Source organism: Rhodnius prolixus, unplaced genomic scaffold (genome assembly GCF_049639745.1).
Source record: "Rhodnius prolixus isolate KJV_2025 unplaced genomic scaffold, Rpr scaffold_10, whole genome shotgun sequence".
In the NCBI taxonomy this organism is placed as follows: Eukaryota; Metazoa; Arthropoda; class Insecta; order Hemiptera; family Reduviidae; genus Rhodnius; species Rhodnius prolixus.
In genome coordinates this window covers 18,257,925-18,270,470 of record NW_027411615.1, presented here as the reverse complement: position 1 = coordinate 18,270,470, position 12,546 = coordinate 18,257,925, and the positions used below count along the sequence as shown (strand labels likewise).

The window sequence follows — 12,546 nt, the reverse complement described above, 5'->3', positions numbered from 1 at the left end:
TTTGTATCGAGGAGTGGTATTTGATGCAAATCATTTAAAGCAAATTGCGAGTCGAAAGCAAAACCAAAAATTACAAAATTGCTTCATACAATAAGATTTTGATATATGATTTTCCTTTTTTTTTTGGGTAGATTACAACGTTTTCGCTAGAATTTAAAGAATATATTTATTTATTTAAAATATTTAGGCGCCACGGTAGCCGAGCGGTTAGAGGCGAGACCTGTGAAGCTAATAAGTATGTGGTACTGGATTCGATTCCCGGTCTTTAGGCCTTGGATTTTATTTAATGGTTAATAAAAGAAATTTACAGTAAAGTATGTTTGCTAGTCGCCTCCGTCCACGACACCTAATTGGTAGTTGGACGTAAAGCCCTCCTGAAAAAATAGGCTATTACTTTACTTATTTAAAATATTTATGAAGTACTCATTAGGAAAAAAACTTAATGGGTTCACAAATATGTCCACAGAATACTGTGCAATCTGAAGCACTGTTAATTAAACATAATATGAAAGTGTATTAACGTTGTAATTTATAACTAGAAAACAGCATAAACCAAAATGAAAATATTTAGATTCCTTACATTAAAAGTAGTGCTTAAGACTTCCTTCCATACATTGAAATTAACGAACTCATGATTTAAAATTAAATTAAAGATACATATAAAATGCAACTGTCTATACCTGAACCATCCAAGCACCGTTGCCTGCACATGCATATCCTGCATGCACTATATGCCTGTGTCTAGTGAAACTTGATAATAAATTTCTCATACATTGCACCAAAGTATTTAGCTGCGGATGTATTAAGACTTCGGTAACTAAATTTTCACTGGCGAACTGAATCAGTCGTTCACCTATAAAAAATAAAAACTCTTTGATTTTTTTAAAATTAATATTCTCAAATTACAAATAAATTAGAAAATATTTAAAAATAACACTTGTCAAGAACGATTACCAGTAGAAGAAATAAGTAAACTGTAAGAATATAGAAATAATACATTTAAAAAAACTTGTCAACAACATAAAAACACACTCATTAAAAAAGTATATGTTCTTTTAAAAAAAACTGTTTTTGAGGACATTACATTCCATTTCAAGACATCTCGAACGTGAACTTCACTGATATAGTCATCCCAAACAATATTAAACAGCGTTTAAGTTTTTTATTCCTGCAAAAAAATGAACTTTTCCAGTTTCTTATTTAATTTGTGATATAGAATATGGCATTGAAAAAAAATATATGACAAGATACAGCTAAGGCAGAAATGGTTGTTACCATCATCACTAACTTTACCAATAATCTGTTTGAAATCAACTTATAACTCCTATTACATCTTTAATTAAAACTACTAAATTATAACATTCCGAAAAATCAATGTTATCTTACTAACGTCCAAGGAGACCATTATTAAAAAATGTTATTTTTCATTTCTAAGACCCAACTACATTCATTGAATAATAGCAGACTTGTAATTATGAATATTAACACAGCGATCTTATAACCAAAAATCATTTTCAAATAATTCACGTACATTTTATTTAATCTGTACTAGTAAAAATTCATGACAATAGATATCTATTGAGACTAATTTTATTTATCAATGCACCTACGTTAATAAAATAAACTGCAAAAATTGTAATACCACTTACCAGACCTAATAATTAAACAAAAAGTGGAAACACTACAGTAAAACAAAAAACCTAATGATGCAATCTCTGCTTTTACTTCACCATCTCGATCTACAGCACGATTTTGACCGTGAAAACCTCATCTATACTTGCCACTAAACCAATAGAAAGTGATGTAATTTTAAGCAAAGATGAATTCTTTGAATGACGGAAACGGTAAGCTATCCTAGGTCGTTAACACGTTTTTACTTTGAGTAAAAACATTTTAATCTAACGGGATCGTATTTACGATTGACTTGATGACCCCTAACCTGGAGCTTTACTTAGAAAATCCTACTTTCCCTGAATGTAGCTTTACAAAAAGCATTTGGTTAGTACGACCATTAAAAAGTATATCCATTAACAGAAAACCCATAAAATTAATTCTTCTCTTTATTATCTCTTATAACCAATTTCTGCACCCGAACTAACTCACTAACTTAATGCATTTTTCATTAAGCTGTGTCTAACTAAAATGTTAACTTAATTAGCTACTGAAATCTACTAATTAGCCTATAAGTACAATAATTGGTAGTAATTGCTCATATTAGTTATCGAAGGGCAGTAAAAAGAAGAAGTAGTGTATTTAATAAATTCATTCTCAAGGAATAAGACAAAAACTTTGTAAGTAAAAGTTAATTATGCAAAACTTCCTGATCTATCACTGAAATCGAAGAATAAGGGAAAAGAGAAGCACTAAAAGAATAACACCGGCCAAAAGGTTTAATAAAAGAGGTTAAGCTGGAAGACTTAATCACACTCTCTGAGTTGGTTACAGATTAAAGAATTTTGGTAGATTGGGTACGAGTCTTCTATTTCTTAATCTTAACCTCATGGCTTCTAGGTGTCTTCGATAATTTCTGCCACCTTGACATTATCTCTGCCTATATGTCTAGCACTCCTTTTTTTCTTCTTTAGAAAATCTTCATTGACGGCGTCTTTCTATGAAGACCTCCCTCCTGTGCTAAGCCAGCATTCTCAATTCTTAGCAACTCCTTAGGGAATCTACCTAAATCCATTCTCGACCACACTATCTGACCATATTGAGTCTGATTAGCACTTCTAGTTTCTTATTCGATGATTACGGTCGTTTCCTTGATCCTTGAGAGAGAACGTAAGGCATAGCTTCCTGAATTTGGTACCGAGTTTTTGTTAGTCTGATACTCATGACTTAACGAGTTGAAAACCAGTTATTCACACAAATATGAACGATGACCAGTCCTTACTGTCTGGAAGGATTTGGAGAAACTGTGAAAGTCGCTATACTAGATACAGTGTGTGTATCCGTGAGAAGGATGCTCAAGGATATGAAGGGATTGGGAGCTCAAGGATATCTTACATTACTGAAGAAGAGTAAGAAGGGTGAAAGGTTACTTTTGAGGGGATTTCCTGCGGGGATGGAAAATGAGGATGGAGGCCAAAAACCTCTTTGGAATTGCTTTTAATATCCCATAAATAAAAATACAATCGTGCTAGGAATACTCTTCTTTTCTTTTGTAAAGACATTTGCCCATAGATTTAGTAAGTTTTAAACAAATCCATTTCACATAATTCACTTCTCTAGTTTATGAATTTATTATAAAAATAAAATAAAGCAAAAATAAATAGAATAAAAATAAAAAATAAATCTTTATTAAGGATTTCCGATAAGGAAGGATCCACTATTCTCTAATAAAATCTGAAAGATGATTACCATTCTTCGCTTCTTCTCCTTCAGGAGCTTGAGAAGTAATTGTTTGCAGTTCTTTTTCAAGATCCACATGACAGGCATCTTTGTCCCATGTGATGAGACCTGAAACAATAAAAATGTGTGTGAATTAAACAGTTATCTTTAAGATATGAAACAAATTCTCCTTTCGACCACTTAGTTGGAACATTTCTTCGACGGAATTGTACGTAATTGTAAGTAAACTTGTGTCAACCACTCAATAAATTTAAATTATTTGATTGAATTATAATATAAATTTTTTTTCGGCTGGCAATCTCAATAAAGTAACATAAAATAATAGTTAATTATCTCGTAAATAGGCAAAAGGAATTACCACCTTTCTTTTTACCAATATTAGAATTAAAACAACTTGATTAACTTTTTAAAACTAGTCTTTAATTCTCTTAAACTTTAACTTAAGTTTAAGAGAAACATTATTATAAATTGCGATCAAGACTAATACCAAGTAGAATAGGGGCCCAATTGTGGACTATGAGGCACCTTTTGTCTCATCATGAACTAACTAACTTATAATGTTTAGAATCGTGGCAGTTATTAAAACTATTTTCAAGATAACTGTCTGTTAATTTTGTTACAAAGGACTGACTTTTTAAGCTACATATTTAAAAGAAAATGTTAATTTCATAAATTTTATAGTTAATTTACACCAATAGGAAAGGAGATACAGCAATTTGAAATATTAAGGAAATGTAAAGCTTCCACCCAATTTTTATCACCTTATATCTTCTTCAAAAATACAGTTAGAAAGCGCGATTGTGCACAATTGAAGAGGTAGATGAGTACTATAATTGACTATATTTTCGCAGGGATTACACCAATAGGATAGGAGATACAGCAATTTGAAATATTAAGGAAATGTAAAGCTTCCACCCAATTTTTATCACCTTATATCTTCTTCAAAAATTCAGTTAGAAAGCTGCGATTGTTCACAATTGAAGAGGTAGATGAGTAATATAATTTACTATATTTTCGCAGGGATTACACCAATAGGATAGGAGATACAGCAATTTGAAATATTAAGGAAATGTAAAGCTTCCACCCAATTTTTATCACCTTATATCTTCTTCAAAAATTCAGTTAGAAAGCTGCGATTGTTCACAATTGAAGAGGTAGATGAGTGCTATAATTGGCTATATTTTCGCCGGGATTACACCAATAGGACAGGAGATACAGCAGTTAGAAATATGAAGGAAATGCAAAACTCCAAATTTTTATCATCTTATATCTCCTTCAACAATTAAGCTAGAGAGCGGGAATTATGCACAACTGAAGAGGTAGATGAGTACTATAATTGACCACATTTTCTCAGAGATTAGGTGCCGCGTGTTGGCCACCCCTTCTTTAGACGAATGAACCGCCATTGGCCTCGTGATCATCTGTACCAATTCCGTCATGAAGTTATACCGGATGTTATTCAAGGTCATTTTACTTTAGGTTCACATTTGCTTGTTGTAAATTTTACATTTGCATAAATGGATGAATAAAAAAAAAAGATGTTAATTAGTGATCATCTTGATCGGCCACTGCAGACTCAGTACATCGTATAGGCCAGCTGAAAAGGTTTGTCAATTCCCGTCAGAGTGCAGGACTCGTTTGGGGAGGGAAGAGTTTAGTTTTTCAGAGAGAAGGAGATCTAATGTCAACACGCCTTGTCCAGAAAATGATCTTCTTCAATTCAGCATTCAGTCTGATCATTCAGCGCTTTTTTCGAGTTATTTTATTTAGTCTAATACAAAATACCATTGCTCTTAGGGACAACGATGAATAAAAAAATAAAATAAAAGAAATCGTTATTCAGAAATGGTGTACGAGTTTAATAAAGAAATAACAATGGCGTCAGAGAATTAATTAAGAAAAATATTCCAATGAATAGTAGTCCGGAATTCAGTGCCAAATAAAGACGTTTATACGAAGAAAGAACTGCATCAGGGTCAAGTTCCATGCATACCCTTCTGCTCGTCGTTTTAGCAATCTGGACAAGAGTACCTCAACAAATTTTGAATGTTGAAGTCATTTTATTATGAAAAAATAAGAAACGATTGAATCGATAGTTTTAAGATGCAACCAGCCAAAACAATTAAACAATTAAAAGCGTAACAACTATAACTTTTACTTATTGACAACAATTTACTTTTCTTCAAAAGTAATTCACTAGAGAATTCTATTAATTAAGAAGTAATGAAGACAATGACTACAGTCTGATGCCTTTCAGATTGGCTGAAACGGAATGATAATTTCTAATAATTTTTTAACTGCAATCAATATTCTCATTTTTTAAATGAAAATGTTCCGAAATTTGTGAAACATACTCTAAGGAAAAATTGTCCGAAGATTTTATTACTAATTTTCATTCCATGAAATAAATTTTTACTTAATTTCAGAGACCTGTCAGGGATGTCAAATAACCGTTCTAACAAAATACTGCCAAGCTATTATCAGTCTGCATCCTCTACCGATGAAGGGTAAACACAGACCTAACGAAACTTCTTTAGACTGGGTAATTAATAATTTAAATTATTATTAATTTTTAATATTGTAAGGCCCACATCCCCAAAATATTACATAAGTTAACGAAAAAATACGTAAATTGAACATAATAATAGTTATTTATTTAACAAGTGCGGAAAATGCTTTACACTCGAGTTAAATATTATATTTTTTCTGCAACCATTAGGGTTATTAACTTAAAAAAAAACAAAACTAAACAGGAATCACTAGAATCCATTTTAAATTTCTATAAGGTAACACTATAACCTTTTTAACTGTTATAATTAAAAATATCTAATTATTTATTAAAATATTATTTTTATTTCTATATTCCTTTCAATTTTTATTTTATTTTTTTAATATTCGTTTTTTAATTATTTAGATAAAATAAATTTAAATAAGCTTATTAAAGTTTTACAGAAAATATTTAATAACAAAACTTCTTATATCAAGGAAGCACAATAAAGTTTTTTCACTCACTAGTGAGGAAAGTGACACTAAAGGGAATTTTTCCCCACTAGTGAGGTAAAGTTGGGCATTACACAGCTGATTTTAATTGAGTAATGAGAACATTCCTCCATGGTTGCAGAAAAATCTATTTTTCATCAACAACATTTAAAGAGTTATTTTTTGCCAATCACATTGTTTAATAAAATCTGAAATACAATCTTATTTCAATTCAATTTTACTGTTCTGTTCAACTTTCTAAACAGTCTTTATTAAAAACGAGTGCCTTTATTTTTTTAGTTAACACTGCACTAAGTAAAAGTAAAATAATGCAGTTTTCACACAGTCCTGACGTTCAACTCCCAAAATCACGGTATTAGTGTTAACTTCAACCTTTCTAATAAGCTAATGAATTTACTTATAGATGTTATTTATATAATGTGGCATGGGAAAAGATTAAATTGGCTAATTATTATTATTATTCAAAGCAGCTGGCTCGTTAAAAAAAGAAAATAATAGAACCTTACGAGTCTTCTACTAGATTGTGCTCTATCCAATCAGAATTAGACACTAATTAGTGAACTGTAGAGCGTTATTAGATATTTTTTTAAAGAAGTAAATGAAGCTGTGATAATTAATAAAAGACTTTTAAAAAAGATAAGAATGCTACTATTATAAGTAAACTCTTCGTCAGTAATTACTCCAGAGTAAGGTCTCGGTGAACTTTATAGAGTAAAATGGCTTCAGTAGCCTTATCGCTATAATAAAATGATATTTCAATAGTCGCTAAAACATATAATACGTGTTACAGGGTGTTGACCTTAGGTCTCTCTCCAGCAATACATGTTATCATGAATACAAATAAATAAAATATGTACAAACTGAAAAATAAAGAAATAAATGGCGAATTAATACTAATGATTAGAAATCATGGATAGATTTACTTCAGCTTGTGTAGATCGTAAAGAGAACGATCTCGTAGGATGATGCTGCACGTGAATTACACCAACTAATTATCCTTTTTAACGTTGTTGGATGATGCCCTAAAAAGAAACATTAAGGGAATCTATTTTGTTCTATTTGCTGACCTATCTTCTGGGAGTTCCATGATTTTATTTTTTGTATTGCCAATCAATGTTCATTACCTGTGTTTACTTTTTAAACACGGTTCTGTTTTGAAGAATAATTTTTTGAAGTCCTATAATACAATTTTTTTTTTTTTATTGTATATATTTACAACCTGTATACATATACATCCAGTAAATGAGATCATAATTTTGTTAGGCACAGATTGTAGGCTGCATCCGAGGACCCAGCGCCACAATCGGTAAGGCATGCTGAGAGGGGGACCAGCCAATGCTGGAACTCTCTAGAGGTTGGAAGGAAGTTTAGGAAATAGGTAAAAGGTCACGGGGCCAACGTCGTTTCAGGCGTCGTGGAGGACTGTCGGGATGGGTTGCCGTGGATAAGGCTTGTGCGGTGGGATTAGGATGTATGGTTAGGCTATTATGGAAATTAAGGAAGCGAGACTGGATTAGGTCATTGACAAAAGGGATATTGAGGTCTGTGCGGAGGGTTAAATTGGATACATAATAAGGAGCGTTGACGATATGCCAAAGGACTTTAGATTGAAAGGATTGGATTCTTTGAATGTTAGAAGGTTTCGCAGAGCCCCACAGCTCAGCTCCGTAGGTCCAGATAGTAGTGTCTTGTATAGAGTCAGTTTGTCCTGTACGTTCATGGTTGATCTCCGCCCTATAATACAAAATAAATTTAAAATTTACAAAGAGAAAAATGGAAGTCAATATGAAACAGACGTATTCTTAAATTAATTGGAAAGATTTTTTTTAAAATTTATTTAGCCACCACATTACTTTGCTCTAGAACTCTGCTCAAATCTGTATGTGTACGAATAATAGAGCTTGCAATTTGATTTTGAATTAAAATTCCACAACTTAAAACTCCAAAATAGTTACAAGAATAAAGTGTTAATAGAGATAATACAATGGTTTATTTAGTAATTTATAAAAATATATTTACATATGCATTATCCAATAAAAGTTCAAACCATAAAAACCAAAACTAGACTGTAAAAAAATTTTTTTTTTTTATAGAATGGCACGCCCACCTCTGCTGCGGATGGTGACGTGCCTCCTGCGCCAGATCGATACGACATAGAAGTTTGGACTGGGGTCCTGCGTACCACTGCCATACGATCGATCTCCAGTCTCAAGTCAGCTGATTTAACAGAATTCCGTTTTCTAGTTCTCATCCCGTCACATATATACATACGCACTCATAACCTTACACCACCAAAAAATCTCAGGAGATTTATTTTGTTTTTATACTGAGAAACTTTCATTTTATATTTATTAACAAAAAATAGTATAAGAAAAGTAGGAAATAAAGTGTATTAATTAAAAGTAAAATAAAAGATTTCACCTCCACAGTTCATTATTTTTAATTATAGTTATTTATAATAACAACAAAAAATGATAATTAAAAATCGAAGTCTAGAGATTTTACGCTAGCTTTTAATGGCTTCAAGCACCATTTCCCAAAGTGTAATTACCATTCGTTACAATAAGAGGAATATTCAAATGTAATGGAACATGTACGTTTGGAATAATATGTTCATTCTATCTTTCTCACTAAAATCGTTGCATCTCAGAAAGCTTAAATTCTGTGATTTACTTTTTTTTTAAAAATATATACAACCTTCCTTACTCGTTCCTAATTGCTCGTCAAGAAAATTTAAATCAAATTAATTTTTTACTTTATGTTACTTTACTAAGTTAATTTTTAATTTAGAAATTTACTATCTAGGCACTTTTTAGAATGAAAAATAAATAAATAAACTTGCTGACGCAGTGCCAAGAGGGGGAAGTCATCCTTTGATGACACTCCACTGATATAAAATAGAAATTCAATGAGGCTAATTAAGTAATTTGATGATAATAAATCTAAAATATAATTGGCAATAATATTAATGAAATTTATTTACCGATTACCTTCCTGTTCTGTTTTCATCTAATTAATCAGTTTATTGTTATTCCAGAGGTGTGCCCTAAGGGATAGAACCTAAGCCACCAGTGGGCCTCTATCCTGTGCGTGGTTTACTAAATAGCCCAGGTGAATTTTAAACTTAAATTTTACAGTGTTTATTTTTTTATTGAAAGCGCGTCATTTTCGAACAAATTGGCGCCTGAAGCCTTTTCAGTGTATTGTCCCACTAATCTAAACTTTCATTTAATTTTTAGATTAAAGAAGTATATTTAGTGTGCAGACAACAGTTATACATTAGATTCAAGTTTCTATACAAATGTAGGAAAGAAGGCTTTCATTAATTCATTTCATTTCTTTTAATAAATAATCTAAACTTTCATTTAATTTTTAGATTAAAGAAGTATACTTAGTGTGCAGACAACAGTTTTAGATTGGATTCAAGTTTCTATATAGATGTAGGAAAGAAGGCTTTCATTAATTCATTTCATTTCTTTTAATAAATAATCTAAACTTTCATTTAATTTTTAGATTAAAGAAGTATACTTAGTGTGCAGACAACAGTTTTAGATTGGATTCAAGTTTCTATATAGATGTAGGAAAGAAGGCTTTCATTAATTCATTTCATTTCTTTTAATAAATAATCTAAACTTTCATTTAATTTTTAGATTAAAGAAGTATACTTAGTGTGCAGACAACAGTTTTAGATTGGATTCAAGTTTCTATATAGATGTAGGAAAGAAGGCTTTCATTAATTCATTTCATTTCTTTTAATAAATAATCTAAACTTTCATTTAATTTTTAGATTAAAGAAGTATACTTAGTGTGCAGACAACAGTTTTAGATTGGATTCAAGTTTCTATATAGATGTAGGAAAGAAGGCTTTCATTAATTCATTTCATTTCTTTTATTAAAAGGGCTGCTCTCCAAATCTATTGTTACAATAAATTCTCAGTTATATTTGTTTTTGTTTTTTTAATTTAAGAAGCACCAACCCTTTTTTAAAATACATCATCAAGTAGCACTACAGAAATTTCCATGAGCCTTTATCCTCGTATAAAAGATAAAATATATATTTATGTATATATATTGCGTTTATTTATGCTACAATCAGCGCGTTTAGCGCTATAAGTAACAGTGATAACCAAGTAACAAATGATAAGGTAACGAGTGGAGAAGTTACCCAGTGGTAACACTCCCAAATATTAGATGGATAGTCACTCTCTTCACTGGAGAGGAGATCACGAGGCCACTGCCATTTAAGGCGTCTTGTCGGGTTGTCAGGAAGAGTTCTAGAAGAAAGATTTTGAACTAGAGTATTTGCTGAAGTGGCGTTTTCTGTGTCTTGTTTTAGCAACTTCGGCGATAAAAGGAATGTTAAGGTCAGTGTGTATAGTCAGATTGGATACATAAAATGGAGCGTTTACAATTGTTCGAAGTATTTTAGATTGTAGCGATTGAATCCTTTGGAGATTGGAGGCGTTTGGTTGAACTCCACAGCTCTATTCCATACGCCCAGATGGGTTTCAGAATAGAAGTATAAATCAGTCTTTTGTTGTCCAGAGAGAGTTTTGATCTCTCGTCTAAAAGTCTTTAAAGTAGTCGTTAGCGTCTGTTTGGTTCTGTTCTTTTAAGTCTAATGTGGGGGTCCCAAGAAAGTCTTCGGTCTAAGTGAAGCCCAAGATAGCGGGCAACGTTCACTACTGGTAGAGGTGTTAGGTTATAGAAGACTGGAGGAAGAGTAATGCGACGAAGAGTGAAGGTGATGTTTTGCGACTTAGTTTCATTAAGCTTTACAGCCCATCTCTTGAACCACTGTTCTAATGAGAGATGTGAAATCAATATATAAATAAAATAAAAATAAATAATTTTTTCTTAATTTTATTGAAGACTCGTCAACATCTGAAATCATTGGTACCCTTAGTTTTTTCAGAGCGCATCGCTACAGTCAACATCGCCGGACATTGACCAAGTAAGAAGCTCCAAGGAAGAGAAAAATTAAAGGGCCGATAGCTGGATTTGAACCCAGGATCTCCGGGTGGGAATCCAGTTCACTAACCACTGAAGTAATTCCTTCTTTGGATAGTGAGAGATAATTATAAGTAATACTTATTTTTCTGGCGGCCTTTTTTCATCCAATTACCTAATTAGGTCGCGATGGAAACGACTAGCAAACATACTTTACTGTAAATTCCTTTTATTATTTGGTATTTAGTCTTGGCTAGTTGGTCTATAAAGGGAATGTTGAGGTCGTTGTGAAGAGTGAGGTTAGTCACCGTAGAAAGGTGCGTCAGCTATCTGTCGGAGGAGTTTTGACTGAAATGTTCTGTACTGTCCGTATGTTTGTAGGTTTGGCTGAACCCCACAGCTCTAAAGCAGGTTTTGAACCCAGTATTGTGATACATATTAGCTACGCCTCTAACCGCTCGGCTATCTGTGTGACAATTAAATTTTTTACTATTATTTGTACTCTGTTTACACGTTTTTTACAGATGAGTTTGGCATGTAGTACAAAAAATTTTTGAGAAAATATTAAAGAAGAGCACTGCTTTAAATTGGGTTTCTCCTACCCTCTTATCAGCCCTTTCTCTGCCACTCATTCTGCAGGGTTGCAGGCAGAGCGAAGCAAGAAGTTATAGTAGAATATTCAATTGCAGTGCCAGCTGTATCCTGTCTCATAACATATGCATAACATGTCCACAAGCTGAGTCAGCTTCTTTCACGTACTTATATCGTCTAAAGATATCCACTTCCTCTCTTAAAAATACAGTTATGGCGCTTCTAATATTTTTACTTTCTTTTAATTTGCAGTTAATAAAAAAAAAAAAAATGTAATGCCAAAGTTTAGGAAGTGAGTTTTTAAACGAAAGACGTTTCAAGAATACAAAAAATAATAAAAAAAAGAATTCACAAACTACGTTGACAGCTTTCACGTCAAAGTCACTTCTACTTAGTAAGATTTCAGCTTCAGCTAAAATACGTCACTTAGTAGTATGTGACTTTACTCAGTTGACTTTCTGCATTCAGCCAGATTTATAACCAAAGTGATTTTGAAGTCACTATAGCTTGTGTGAGGTTAGAAACATAAACGGAGCATCAAGAATTTTTCGAATTATTTTTTTACTGTAGTTACAGGATGTTTAAACGTTTAGGCGTGCCCCGTATTTCAATGCCGTATGACCAAATAGGTCGCAGTAACAGCAGGTATAAGAG

The 12,546-nt window shown here is 32.2% G+C and overlaps 1 protein-coding gene across 1 annotated transcript in view; it reads right to left on the bottom strand.

The window, feature by feature from the left end:
- The window catches only part of LOC141456812 (uncharacterized), a 114,385-nt gene that overhangs the window by 21,097 nt on the left and 80,742 nt on the right, over window positions 1–12,546 (bottom strand). Inside the window, exons 3-4 of the mRNA XM_074133098.1 lie at window positions 3,361–3,459; window positions 681–853 (exon numbers count right to left, since the gene is read on the bottom strand). Of these exons, the coding sequence (XP_073989199.1) occupies window positions 681–853; window positions 3,361–3,459 (272 nt within the window). The remainder of the gene's footprint in view (window positions 1–680; window positions 854–3,360; window positions 3,460–12,546) is intronic.